The 13,020-nt window shown below is 36.4% G+C and overlaps 1 protein-coding gene across 1 annotated transcript in view; it reads right to left on the reverse strand.

Moving 5' to 3' along the window:
- The window catches only part of LOC107595570 (dopamine beta-hydroxylase (dopamine beta-monooxygenase)), a 14,025-nt gene extending 8,315 nt beyond the window's left edge, over window positions 1-5,710 (reverse strand). Inside the window, exons 1-4 of the mRNA XM_016286004.1 lie at window positions 5,384-5,710; window positions 2,785-2,931; window positions 2,153-2,410; window positions 786-962 (exon numbers count right to left, since the gene is read on the reverse strand). Coding sequence (XP_016141490.1) covers window positions 786-962; window positions 2,153-2,410; window positions 2,785-2,931; window positions 5,384-5,710 — 909 coding nt within the window. The remainder of the gene's footprint in view (window positions 1-785; window positions 963-2,152; window positions 2,411-2,784; window positions 2,932-5,383) is intronic.
- Window positions 5,711-13,020: the final 7,310 nt, after the last annotated feature.

Raw genomic sequence — 13,020 nt, forward strand, 5'->3', positions numbered from 1 at the left:
AAAAAAAAAAGACAAACTGCAATCTACTGAAGAAAAACATCTAAATTTTGCTACATAATCTCATCTCTCCAGCTTGACATTGGCAGCTAGCAGAACACATGATTTGTGTTTGTTTTACTCCCATGTAATCTCATTGGAGGCCCATCTTTCTTTCTCTCTCTTTCTCTCTCTCTCCGAGCTCAGCATCGGTCCTTGGCTCCATAACTGATTTATCAGGACACCTCTGCTTTCAGATTGGCTCACAGCTCTGCTCAAACCATGACTGGCACCTACCTAGAATGGGCGAATTGGCACAGATAAAGCCTGTATGTTTGCCTCTTAAAATGGACTCCTAACGATGCTAATAATCATATGTTCTGTTTTTAGCTCGCAAACTTAGCTCTAAAGAGGGAGAAACTGATGTAGAAAGTGACCTCGATGGATATGATTCATGATGAAACATTGCGAAACATTGAAAGCATACAGTCAGAAAGGATTGCCATAAAAGTACTATTAAACTAAAGGGGAAGATTTTGCTAATTTCCACACATAAAGCAATTATATGGCTTCAGAAGCGTTGATATATAGCAAATATGTCATTGAGACCACTTTTATGGTAATTTTACAGAACCTTTGTCTGTGTTTTGGAGCTTGACACACCTTGCTTACTGTATATTTTTAAAGGAAAAGAGCAGCATGAACATTCTTCAAAATATCTCGTTTTGTGTTCTTTAGAAGTAAGCAAGTCATACAGGTTTTGAATGGCATAGTAAGCTACTTATAACAGAATGCAGCAGCTTGCGTACCTCCGCTCCCATGGCCCAGGCAGCCAGAACGTGTCGGCAGTAATTGAGTTTGCGGGGCTTCATCTTTGAATCACAAGAGCCGCTGTATTGAGGCACGGTGTCCATCTGAGGAGAGCATTCGAACACTTCGATGTGATGAACAATGGCTTCATTACCAGGAGAGATCACAGACTCGTACTGCAAAAAAAAAAAATATATATATAATTTGTTTTCACCATTAATAACCAAGATTAAGAGATGTGAATTGATTGAGGAGGGATAAATAAGTTTAAAAACTACTGCCATTTTTCATTCAGAGTGTGCAAAAAACAAAAACTTGTTTGCCGAAAAAATGAAGAGGTGCAGTGAGCAGCATAAAAGAATGCAGGATCCTCAAACGGATTTAAAAAATGTTTTGTGGAAATTTCTGAGTTAAAAACGAGATGTTTGTGCATGATTCAGAGAAAAAGAGACCCTGTGCAATTATCAGATATTTGTCTGAAGTGTTTACATAGAAAAAATGAAAAAGCAGTGTACACTCTTAAAAATAAAGGTGCTTCACGATGCCATAGAAGAACCTTTTTGTCTAAATGGTTCCATAAAGAACCTTTAACATCTTTGGGGCGAAAGAAGGTTCTTCAGATTATAAAAAGGTAAGAAAGAGATGGTTCTTTAAAGAACCTTTGACTGAATGGTTCTTTGTGGAACCAAAAATGGTTCTTCTATGGCATCGCTTGAAGAACCTTTTGAAGCACCTTTATTTTTAAGAGTGTAGTAGAACAAAAATACATTAAATGGTTCTTAAAAGAACCATTTTTTCTTAATGTGATGAACATTTTAATAATCTAAAGAACCCTTTTTCCTTTTTCCGAACCAAAGATTCTATGGATGTCAAAGGTTCTTCATAGAAGAAAATGGCAATAAAGAAGCTTTATTTTTAAGAGTGCCTGATGTATAAGTAAAGTTTCTATTAAATGTGGCCTACAGAATCTCAGTGGAAGTAGTAGGTCATCCAGGTACTTTTCGCCTACTGTTTTTCCGCATACTATAGTAGGCATATTCGGGCGTAGCGCCTGCATTCTTTTCCATTTTTCAGCATCACATATTGAGTTTTTAAATGAGAACGAGTTGTGAGCGGCCCCGTAGAAGTTTGTTTAAATCCCAAACTCAAAGTCCAATGTGATCAATAGTAATACTGATGACTGCATTAGAATCTCCATTAATTATATTCAGATCCAGTTTACATCACAAAAAAGTGTTTTATTTTAAGAGCGTTATAATTGGTCAAAGTACCTCATATGCACCTATTATATAGGTATCATATCTCTGAAAGTTCACATAGAAAGGTTAAATGCAATGTGCAAGTGGCTCCAAGACTTTCAGGTTACCATGACAATGTGGTTCTTAGGCATATTAGGTGGGAGCTGATAGATGTGGCACCAGTAAGTGGTTTCCTGTGTGGGGATGATGACATCAGGGGCCAGGACCTCCAGAGTGCGGACATCTCTCGGGAGAGCAGGGGACGGAGTGTCTGGACGCAGGAGCAGCACTCGCTGGACGCCAGGCTGGAGACGGGATATGTTGAGTTCATGCAAAGATAGGATGGGACGCTCCAGCATGGCGTAGATGATGTGGACAGTGCCTTCCTGGAATTAACGAATTCTGTTAGCATTTTTGTCATCATATACATTCACCTTTATGTTTTTCCAGACCCATATAACTAAAGACATTTACTCTATTGAAAAGAGCAGCCTGAACATTCGTCAAAACATCTTGTTTTGTATTTCACAGAAAAAGAAAGTCATATGGGTTTGGAACGACATGAGGGTGAGTAAATGAAGACAAGGTTTATATACATTTACTTTAGACTCTTTCCTAACGCTTCCAAACATTTAAGGAGACAATACTAAATAGAGCACAAAACGTTATTCTCTGACCCAATATCATCGTTCATATGTTTCTTTATCCTACCTCTACCTTCTCTATCTGCTATTCTACTCTCATTTGTTTAGTAACGTGCCTCTATGATGTAGTCGTGTGGGTCACAGGTGCTGAATGGTCTTTTGAAGAGCAGGAAGAAGCCTTCAGTGGACTGATGAGTCTCCAGCAGCTGATAGTCCTGCTGAGCGTCCAGCATAACTCTGCCTTCATTATCACTCCAAGCATCCTAAGAATATGAAATGCACTCATGAAAACACCACCTTTGTTTCTTTATATCTCAACCATTCAAATGTTAGAGGTCGGTAGGTTTTAGAAGTCTCTTATGTATGAAGGACCATTTCTGCCATGGTATAAATAAGGTAATTGCAGCTTTTTAACCCACAATCCTCACAAAAAAAGTCAGAATTGTGAGAAAAAGTTAGAGCTGTGAGATAAAATTCTGTGGTGGAAAAAAAGAATTACAAGATGTAAACTTAGAATTGCAAGGTATAAACTTGGAATTTGCAAGAAAATGTTCAGAATTCTGAGTTCACATCTCGCAATTCTGACTTTTTTTCTCAGAATTATGAGACAAAATTAAGAATTGCGAGATATAATATCAGAACTGTGAAATATAAACTCACAATTATGAGAAGAAAAACATCAACTACAAGAAACAATTACAAGAAAAAAGTGAGAATTGTAAGAAAAGAAGTTGCAATTACTTTTTTTATTATTTATTCCATAGCAGAAACACACACACACACACACACATATACACAAAAATAAAAACTGCGAGATGTAAACTGAGAATTCGGAGAAAAAAAAAATCAGAATTGTCATATATAAACTCTCAGTTGCAACTATTTTATAAATACAGAGTTCTGGCATGGAACTCTAGATGGCGCACTCCGATAGGTCTAACTCAATCTGACCTAATGACATCATTATCACATGGCACAGCTGATTGGTTCTCTCCCGTATCGGTTGAGAGAAAAAAAATCAGAATTGTCATATATAAACTCTCAGTTGCAACTATTTTATAAATACAGAGTTCTGGCATGGAACTCTAGATGGCCCACTCCGATAGGTCTAACTCAATCTGACCTAATGACATCATTATCACATGGCACAGCTGATTGGTTCTCTCCCGTATCGGTAGCCAATGAGCTCGCTGCTCAACATTCAAATATATGACTAGGGCTTGCTGTAGCAGTTGCAGCTTGCTTCAGGTAGCAGATCTATTACGCCAAGACCAAATACATTAACATTGTCATGTACATTACCATGCCAATCCCTCCGAGAGTTGTCATGACAGAACTGTATTTTAATATAAGTTCCTTCTGAAATCATTCTAATATGATTGAATTTGAGATCTTTTCAGCATTTACTGCCAGCTTTTTTTTCAGCCCTACAATGTTTTGACTTGCTGTCTGTAACTCTTCTCCTTGACATACGTAGTGGGAGGAAGGATGAGCGGCTGGCTATACAACGTTTATTCAAAACAGACCAAACTGTGCAGTCCAAAGTCAAAATAATGAAATAAATCATGCATGATGAATGAAAGGGGGCCTTGACACACACATGACCTTCTACTTTCAACCACTTTATTTGGGGCGCGGCGGCCAAAACCCAGACGTGAGCTGTTCAGCTCGATGTTAGGAAGGAGTATTGCACTATACGACTGTACAGGAGCTCTACCAGCGTGTGGGTGTCTACTGTAGTCGGGCAATCATAACAAGATCCAGAAAGCAAGACTCTTCAGGCTCAAGAGTAACAGAGAGAGCTTGCTCTGACACTGGGGTTAGAAAATCGTCATCAGTCGTTCATAATTCAACAACAAAAAAATCACAAGTTGAGTGCAGCCTTTTAAATAGTTCACCCAAAAATGAAAATGCTGTTATTTTTTGCTCAACTTCATGTCATTCCAAACTTGTATAACTAATGCTTCTTCTGTTCAAACCAAGCGGCAAACTCCCGCTCTCTCGTGAAGCCAACACGGAAGTGACTTAAACTGTAATTCGTCAACTGGCCGCTAGAGACTGGCTCCAAAAGGGATTCAATCCCATAGACTCCCCATGTTAAAATGCCCAACTTTACAGCAGAAAAAATGTCTTTACTTGTCTTTACACTGTCTTAATGTACTATAATTAGTTAACTGGGGCAAATATGGTGATATCTATGAGTTAAAATATTTATTCACCTGTCATGTCTTGCCATAAAAATGTCTTATATATTATTATATATTATTTTATATGCTACTACTATTTATATGCTACTACTACTAATGTATTTATTTAGTTATTTTGTCTGTAAAGTGTACTGTAAGTCAATGGGATCCAAATGAACACTACTGGACCCCATTAACTTTCATTGTATGGACATATGGACAAAAGCAGTTCAATCATTCTTTAAAATATATGTTTTGGTGTATGTGTGTGTGTGTGCTCCACTTGTCATACAGGTTTGTAACAACATGAAGGTATGTAAATGATAAAAATTATAATTTTTGAGTGAATTATCTCTTTACCAAAACAAAAACCCTCATATTGACAAGATTCTACATTATGTTGCATCAGTTTCCTGCTCATCTCAAGTATGTATTTTGCAAAAGCACATAATCCTACACCGTCCCTGGAGCAGATTTGCAACACCATAAAGCAAAAACCATCATAGAAATCAAATCAAACTATTCTTACCCCAAAATAGGATTTGTGACCGTCGTCCCACATAAGGACCAGGTCTGCATTTGTGGGCTCTCCCCGATCGGACATGCCCAGCAAAATGCCATGGTGGAGCTCTTTGACTTTCAGCTCTAGATAGACCTCCTGGGTGGGATAGCTGATGTTCCAGGACAGCTCCAGCTGACCCGAGGGGTCTAAGGGGATGTGGTAGGCCAGGGCGGGTCTGGAGTGGACCGCAGGAGCCTGGTAGGAAGCCACCAAGAGCACCACCACAGTGGCCAAAACTGTGAGGTACATGAGGGTGACGTCTTGCAAGCGCAGGTCTTTGTTCAGAAGGCGCATTGCCTCTGTTGTCTTCTGCTTGAAGGCCCTTCTGTTGTTCTTTAATAGGACGTCTTTGGGCTTTCCTGAAGATATTCTCTCGCCTCTAGTTGTAAAAACGTTTGATTTGATTTCACTATAGTAGCGTTCACTCCTTTTCGCTGCTGTTGTTCTTAAGCATATCTGTCGATTTTTCTTGTCTTGACTTCTTGGACACAGCTTCAGTTTCAGTTGGTAGGTGTCCACTGGTCCTTGTGTTGGTCCACTTCTATTGGCTGTGGACTCTCTCTGGCTTTTAAGAGCACAACCCTGTGACAGCCTCTACTTTAGCCTGCCTTAATTGTATTAGCTGGGTTAATGAAAATTCAATTGTTTATTTTGCCCTCTGGTCAAACTGTTTTCCAACGTCTGCTTGTTGTGAGCAAGCAGGGCGGATTTCTGCAATGCAAACTTTTTTCGTTGATGTAGATGTGAATATGTATTATGAAAAATAGCTGACTTGTAAGGTGGTTTGTGATGTTAGAGTGCATTAGGTTATATGCATGTGAAAATTTCATTTAATTGTTTTGCATTTGCCTGTTTCTTGTTACATGTACTTACTATAGCAATAACAGTATAATTATGCATATTTATTAAAAATTACAAGCAACTAGCCTAACCCTAAACCTATAATAAGTACATGTTTTTCATTAATATTGTGCAATTACTGTATAATAATAGGAATGCCTTAAAATAAAGTGTAACCAAAAAAGTATTCATGGATCAGGTTAATGGTTTTATTAATTTTACGAAAACTAATTATAAATAAAATCTCAACTTGATAAAACATCATAAGATCCTTTATGAAAAATGGTACATTACTGTTTGGAGTATTTAAATAAATAAATAAAATACAAGGAATTTTCAAAGTGATGTGCACATTGTGGAAGTACACATCTGTCTTATTTTTCATAATTATTTTAATCATTTTTGTTATAATTATTATTACTACAATATAGCATTGGTGTCTCTGGGACCGCCAAAATTAGGCTTTATAGTGCATAACAACAATTATGATTCATCAATATTGAGGTCATATCAGAGATGTCTGTTGGGTGCCTGGGAAGGATGTTTTTTCTTTAGTGGGAAATAAAATGCTGCACATTAGAGAGCATAAATGTCAAGTTATCACGGTTAATGGAAACAAAAAACACTAATTAAGCTCTAAATGAATGTGCTGTTAGCTGCTTCCGTCTTTTTCAGTGATCTCTAGTGTGAGGAAGAGAGGTTTGGTCAGATCATTAGACATGCAATGGCTGTATAGATTTTAAATTGATTTACCTTTGCATGTAACATAGTTTATAGTATATTTTGTAAACATATTTTGCATCATATATTATATATTATAGTAACTAGATTTGTATTTGTATGACATGTTTGCTTATGGCATATTTAATTAAAAGTATACATGCACATTTAGAAATTATGTATTATTATTAATATTTTAGTATAGTATTAATAGTACCTAGTTGTATTTTGATTATTAATTTATATTACATATACTGCAGTATATATTATATTAACAACATACATTAATAGTGTAAGTATATTTGTATAACTGCGGCATGGTTAGCTCGCAAGCTTTATATTCGCACAGTATTATTTAGCAGTGTGTGTGACAGACGTGTGTTCTGCTGTTTGTTTGGAGAAAGATTATTTCTAATGGGGCTTCTGGAAGGAACCACCTGTGCCTTCATCCTTTCACTGGGTTATAAGAAATTATAAGATATTGAGATGAAACACTCACAGTAACCTTCTTAACGCACATGCTCAAATGCCTTGGAGCCAAAGGGACACGGTGCAGCTGCTGCCAATTGTGTCGTCTCAATCAAGAAACATGGAGAGCTTGTTTGAGGGATAAAGGTTATTTAGGTCCCTGTGGCAGTGGCGGGAGGCAGTGTGAATGTGGGGGGGGTAAGACAGGAACAGATGCCCGTCTGATCTGCTAATGAAATGAAGTTATGGGGCCAGAGGGGTGTTCGGTGCCCTGGAGACATGACTGTTCCTCGAGTTGGAGCAACAGATCATCAGTCCTATGACACGCTGAACCCGGCCTGATCTGGACACAAAGGAAAAAACAGGAAGAACTGGATTCTGGATTTTCTGGAGGAAATGTGAGTTGTATTTGCCCGTGCAAAAGTTGCCAGAGTATTGTGAGTGGTTGCCAGGGTGGGGCTTCATGGTTACCAAGGTGTTCTGAGTATTTTGTTTTTGCTATGTAGTTGCTAGGGTGCTTTGGGTGATTTCTAGGCTTATTAGCTAAAGTCAAAAGAGAGAAAGAAAAACAAATGAGAGAGAAATTACAGCAGGGAAAGTGCCGAATGAAAGGAAAATAGAAAAGGATCAGAATTTGTTGTCCCTGAAATAGAAAATGTTTTTCCTTTGTTTTGAGTTTTAGCTTTGTTTTACAAGGGAGAAAATAAGGAGGATCAAATGCTAAAAAGTAAAAAAAATCATTTTAAAACTATGTTGAACTGCACATGCCAAAACATTATAAATACAATTAGGGATCCAAAGGGTAGAAGATGCCCAGAAAATTTTCAAAACTTTGCAGAAATGTTTGGAAAATTTATGAATTTTCGGAAGCCTTTGGAAACTTTCTGGACATTTTCCACCCCTTTGCAACCCTAAATATAAATATATTATTAAATATAAAAATACTACAAAATGTATAAATATGATGAATGTATAATAAAATAAATACATTATTAGAAATATTGTGAATTTTGGTTTCTAACATTTAGATTTTGGTCTCTTCGATGGTTTCATGCTATCAGCACTCAATAATTCATTGCACAAAACCCATATTTATCCATGTTGCAAGTGAATGTGTATGTAATGTGCATAAGTCTTTTATTTGGTTTTTATTTATTTATTATAACCTGGACATGTTAATTTGAGCCTAATTTGACTGGCATCTACTGAGCAACAGATGAATTTGCTTCAAAATGCTGTAGAGTTTAATTGCACCGCCACTTATGACTACAACAAAAGATACAGGAAGCATTTTTCATCTATTTAAAAAGTTAATTATCCAAGTTATTAACCTTTAAAAGCTACCTATGCATGCTTATATGGTTAGTTGTTGTTTCCCTTTTCCCTGCTGTTACGATCAGAACAGACCTTCAGCCCATTTTAGATCATTAGATCAGTTTTAGTGTATATTTTGCATGTCGCACACACATGAATGTAACAAAGGGTTGCTGAACACTTGCTGACACACACCATTGAGGAGTCAGAAGGCCTGAGGCTCAAACTGACATTATCCAGCTTAGAACAGTCATTCAGTCAGTCAGTCAGTATTACCTCAAACACACTAAACACACAGAGAGAGAGAGAGAGAGAGAGAGAGAGAGAGAGAGACGTATCAGACTCAGGGTGTAAGGAGGGGTGAAGGGCAGGGAACAGCTCTGGTCCTGTCACTTTTCTTCTGGTCATGTATAATGCACAGCCTTGCACTATAATAGAGCTTAATATGTAAGAGTTGAATAATTAATACAATAAAAAGTACTTTTAATTTGTAAAACTGTCTTTTTTTTATGAACTAAGTGAGGACAGTCTTAGTGTTGAAGTGAAAACTTCTCTGTGAGATGTATGCTACTGTTCAAAAGTTTGGGGTCAGAATGATTTTTTAATGTGTTTGAAAGAAGTCTCTTTTGTTCACCAAGGCTGATCAAAAATCCAGTAAAATAAGTAATATTGTGAAATATTATTGCAATTTCAAATAGGTGTTTTGCATTTTAATTTATTATAAAATGTTATTTATTTCTGTGATGTAAAGCTGAATTTCCAGCATCATTGCTCCAGTCTTCAGTGTCACGTGATCCTTCAGAAATCATTCTAATATGCTGATTCAGTGCTCAAGAAACATTTATTATTATCATCATCAATGTTGAAACCCGTTTTTCTTTTCAGGACTATTTAATGATCAGAAAGTTCAAAAGAACAGCATTTATTTGAAATAGAAGTCTTTTGGGTCCAACTACTATGTACTTACATTTAAATTAATCATTTGGTACAATGCACTTATTGTGTACATACATGTTTTTACATTGTACTTATAATTTAAAAATGCCTTCATGTAATTACATCTGCAATTAATTTCTGTAACTACATTTATAATTACACTGTTGACCCATCCCTTACACCTTAACCCACCTTTAAAGCTACCCAAACCACCAAACCTGTCTCTAACCTTACCCGTATCCCACCTCAATAACAGCAAAAGTGTTTTGCAATACAATATGAGCACAATAAGTACACTGTACTCATTTTTTGATGTAGGTACATAGTAGTTAAGGCCACTTAATATAAAGTGGGACCGTCTTTTGTAACATTACTCTCAAACCTTACTGAACATCAAACTTTTGAATGGTAGTGTAAATTACATTAGATTAATGAGTCAATGGCCTTGTTATTTACTCTAGTATGTGCGCTAGCTGAACACGTTTGAAAAATAAAAATAAAAATAGCTGGTACCAGACAGTAATAACTGACACAACACACTAAAAACAATAAATCCACAAATCCACCTATACAACTGCTTTAGGGGCTATTCATACATAATGTGGTTTAAAGGGGTCATGTGATGCTTTTTTAATTATCATTATTTTGTGTATTTGGTGTAACAGGATATGTTGACATGCTTTAATGTTCAAAAAACACATTATTTTTCAAATACTGTACATTATTGTAGGTCCTCTATGCCCCGCCTCTCTCAAACACTTCATTTTCTACAAAGTCCCTCCTTCCGACAAGCACAGTCTGCTCTGATGTACAGTTGTACAGTGCATTGTGATTGGCCGAACACCGCAAGCACTCGTCGGAAATGTAACGCCCCTTACCATAATCGCAAGCTTCATCTTTCAAAATAAATGTAAAGACAGAGCCCGAAAGGGGAACAGAGTCGCGTGACAGACACAGTGATGAAGCTGGTATGTGTTTGCAGTACACAAGCCACGGTTACGACAGCCGACTCTGTGATATTACCCTCTCCCTCTCTCTCACACACACACACACACGCACACGCACACACACACACACCTCTGCATTTGAACAGTCAATAGCAAATACTTAAACTAATAACAAAACAGTAGCTGATTCAGAAGCGCCAGATTGTCATAGCAAAGTCAGAATTACCTCTTCTCCTAGGTTCACGAAACGGTCGTCCATAAAATAGACGTATTTCAACGTTTAAAACGTACAAATCGCTACGTATTTTTAGCTAAAAAACGTAAAAATATTTACGTATCTTTTATATCATTTAGATATTCGTATCAATGCATTTTTTTATCATTTTATCAATAAACGATTTAGATTTTTAGACCCCTTAACCTGGCCCCAAAACTTAACCTACCCATTTTATAGCGAATATGCATTTTTATAATTTTATTAATACGTAATTTAGATTTTTAGACCCCTTAACCTGCCCCCAAACCTAAACCTACCCATTTTATAGCGATATATAAAGGATATAAAACGCAAATGACCGAAATACGCAGGAAAATAATTTTTTTTTAAACAATATATCATTAAAATATATTTATAATCGCTAATTCCACTCCTACCTATAAGCCTAAACATTTCTGTACAGTATAAGAAAAACATGACAGACAGATAAATGCAATTAACGTTACAATCATTTATTTATTGCAAAAATGTCAAAAGCAGTACTAAAAGTAATCCAAATGACGATGCGTTGCACCCGCAGTCCTCTCTGGCGGAATACAGTAGGTTTGTGTGATCCAGAGCAGAATTTATGTTGTTAATCGCCAAAAATATTTCGCAATTATGTTGCGTTTTTGGTGTATTTTATAGTTCTATTGTCAGTCACAACATGTCAGCACCTTTTGTGGCCCATGACAATCAAAGTAAACATTACATGACAAGTAAAGGTTAAAGGATTGCAGAAATGTTATTTATTTTAAGGTTTAAAGTGAAGTTGTGTTTAACATTATGTAGGCATATTCTTGGAAACGAGCTGGCAGCAGAAATCACAACAAAACGAAATGTTATCATTTCATAAGTAAACGAGTAAACAATTTAATAATGCAATTGAAAACAAGGTAATTCATATGACAACTAAAATCTAATAAAATTAATGCTGCGATTTCAATATTCACAAGGATTCATTTTTAGGTGTCATCAATATGTCAGTTTTGTACGTTAAAATGCTGAAAATACGTAAGTATTTGCACGTTTAGAGGCTGAAAATACGTCAGTATTGTATGTTTTAGTGCCTGTAAAAACGTAAGTAAATGTACGTTTTATAGAACCACATTTTACGTAAAATACATACGAATTATCATGAGATCACGTTGGTATTCTCACTTAGTGAACATTGATTTAATCCCTTTACTTGCTAAAGCAGCCTCCTAAAGCACACCAGTATGAACCGTGTCACTTCTGCACACCTTTATGCACACACACATTTAAATGCTGAATCCCTGACAATTTTCAAGCGACAGCTGAAAAATCATCTTTTTAAACGCTACTTGACTTCATCTTAAAAAAAAAAAACCTTCTTTCTCTTTATTTATTCCTTCCCTTTTCTAGCTTGTACTTATTTGAACAATGCCTGAAACTTGGTATTTCCAATACCAAGTTTTCTGTTTGCCTCTTTAAGAAGAATCGCTTTATGTATTCCCCAATTGTAAGTCGCTTTGGATAAAAGTGTCGGCAAAATGACTAAATGTAAATGTAAATAATTCTACTGCACTTCTTTTCCATTGTTTTTCTATGTAAACGCACTAGACGAACGTGTTTGACTGCTGTGCTCATATCTTTTGCAGTCAAAAACATATGGCCCCTTATTTTGTAATAAATAAATGAGGTCTCATAGTTGAAACTCATGAGAAACAACGTAACTATTTTACAAGGTGGTATGAATTTGTATAATTTGTATTTTTAGAAAAAAGCATGAAGCTCCACCCCTAAACCTAAGTGCCAGTGGGGCTTAAGCAGATTGTATAAAAACGTGCAAAGGGAATCATACAAAATCATATGAATTCGCCAAAATGTAAAATACTTATATTATTGATATTGGTTAAATCAGTAGAGTGGATCACTCCTGTTGTCCTGACAACCACTTAACTCAAGATGAAGTTATGATGAAAAAAGCTGGAGAAAAGGCTGGCAAAGCTTTGAACCTTTCTAAGAGCACTCTGAAGTCCATAACCCAACCCAACCATCAAACAGCAGTGACAGCGTCAAACATTACACTCTGAAGCTGCAGCTTTCAAAGAAAGAACTGGAAAGCTTATTGCCATAATGGACAACATAGATGGAGAATT

The sequence above is a fragment of the Sinocyclocheilus grahami genome, unplaced genomic scaffold (genome assembly GCF_001515645.1).
Source record: "Sinocyclocheilus grahami isolate Dianchi unplaced genomic scaffold, SAMN03320097.WGS_v1.1 scaffold204.1, whole genome shotgun sequence".
In the NCBI taxonomy this organism is placed as follows: domain Eukaryota; kingdom Metazoa; phylum Chordata; class Actinopteri; order Cypriniformes; family Cyprinidae; genus Sinocyclocheilus; species Sinocyclocheilus grahami.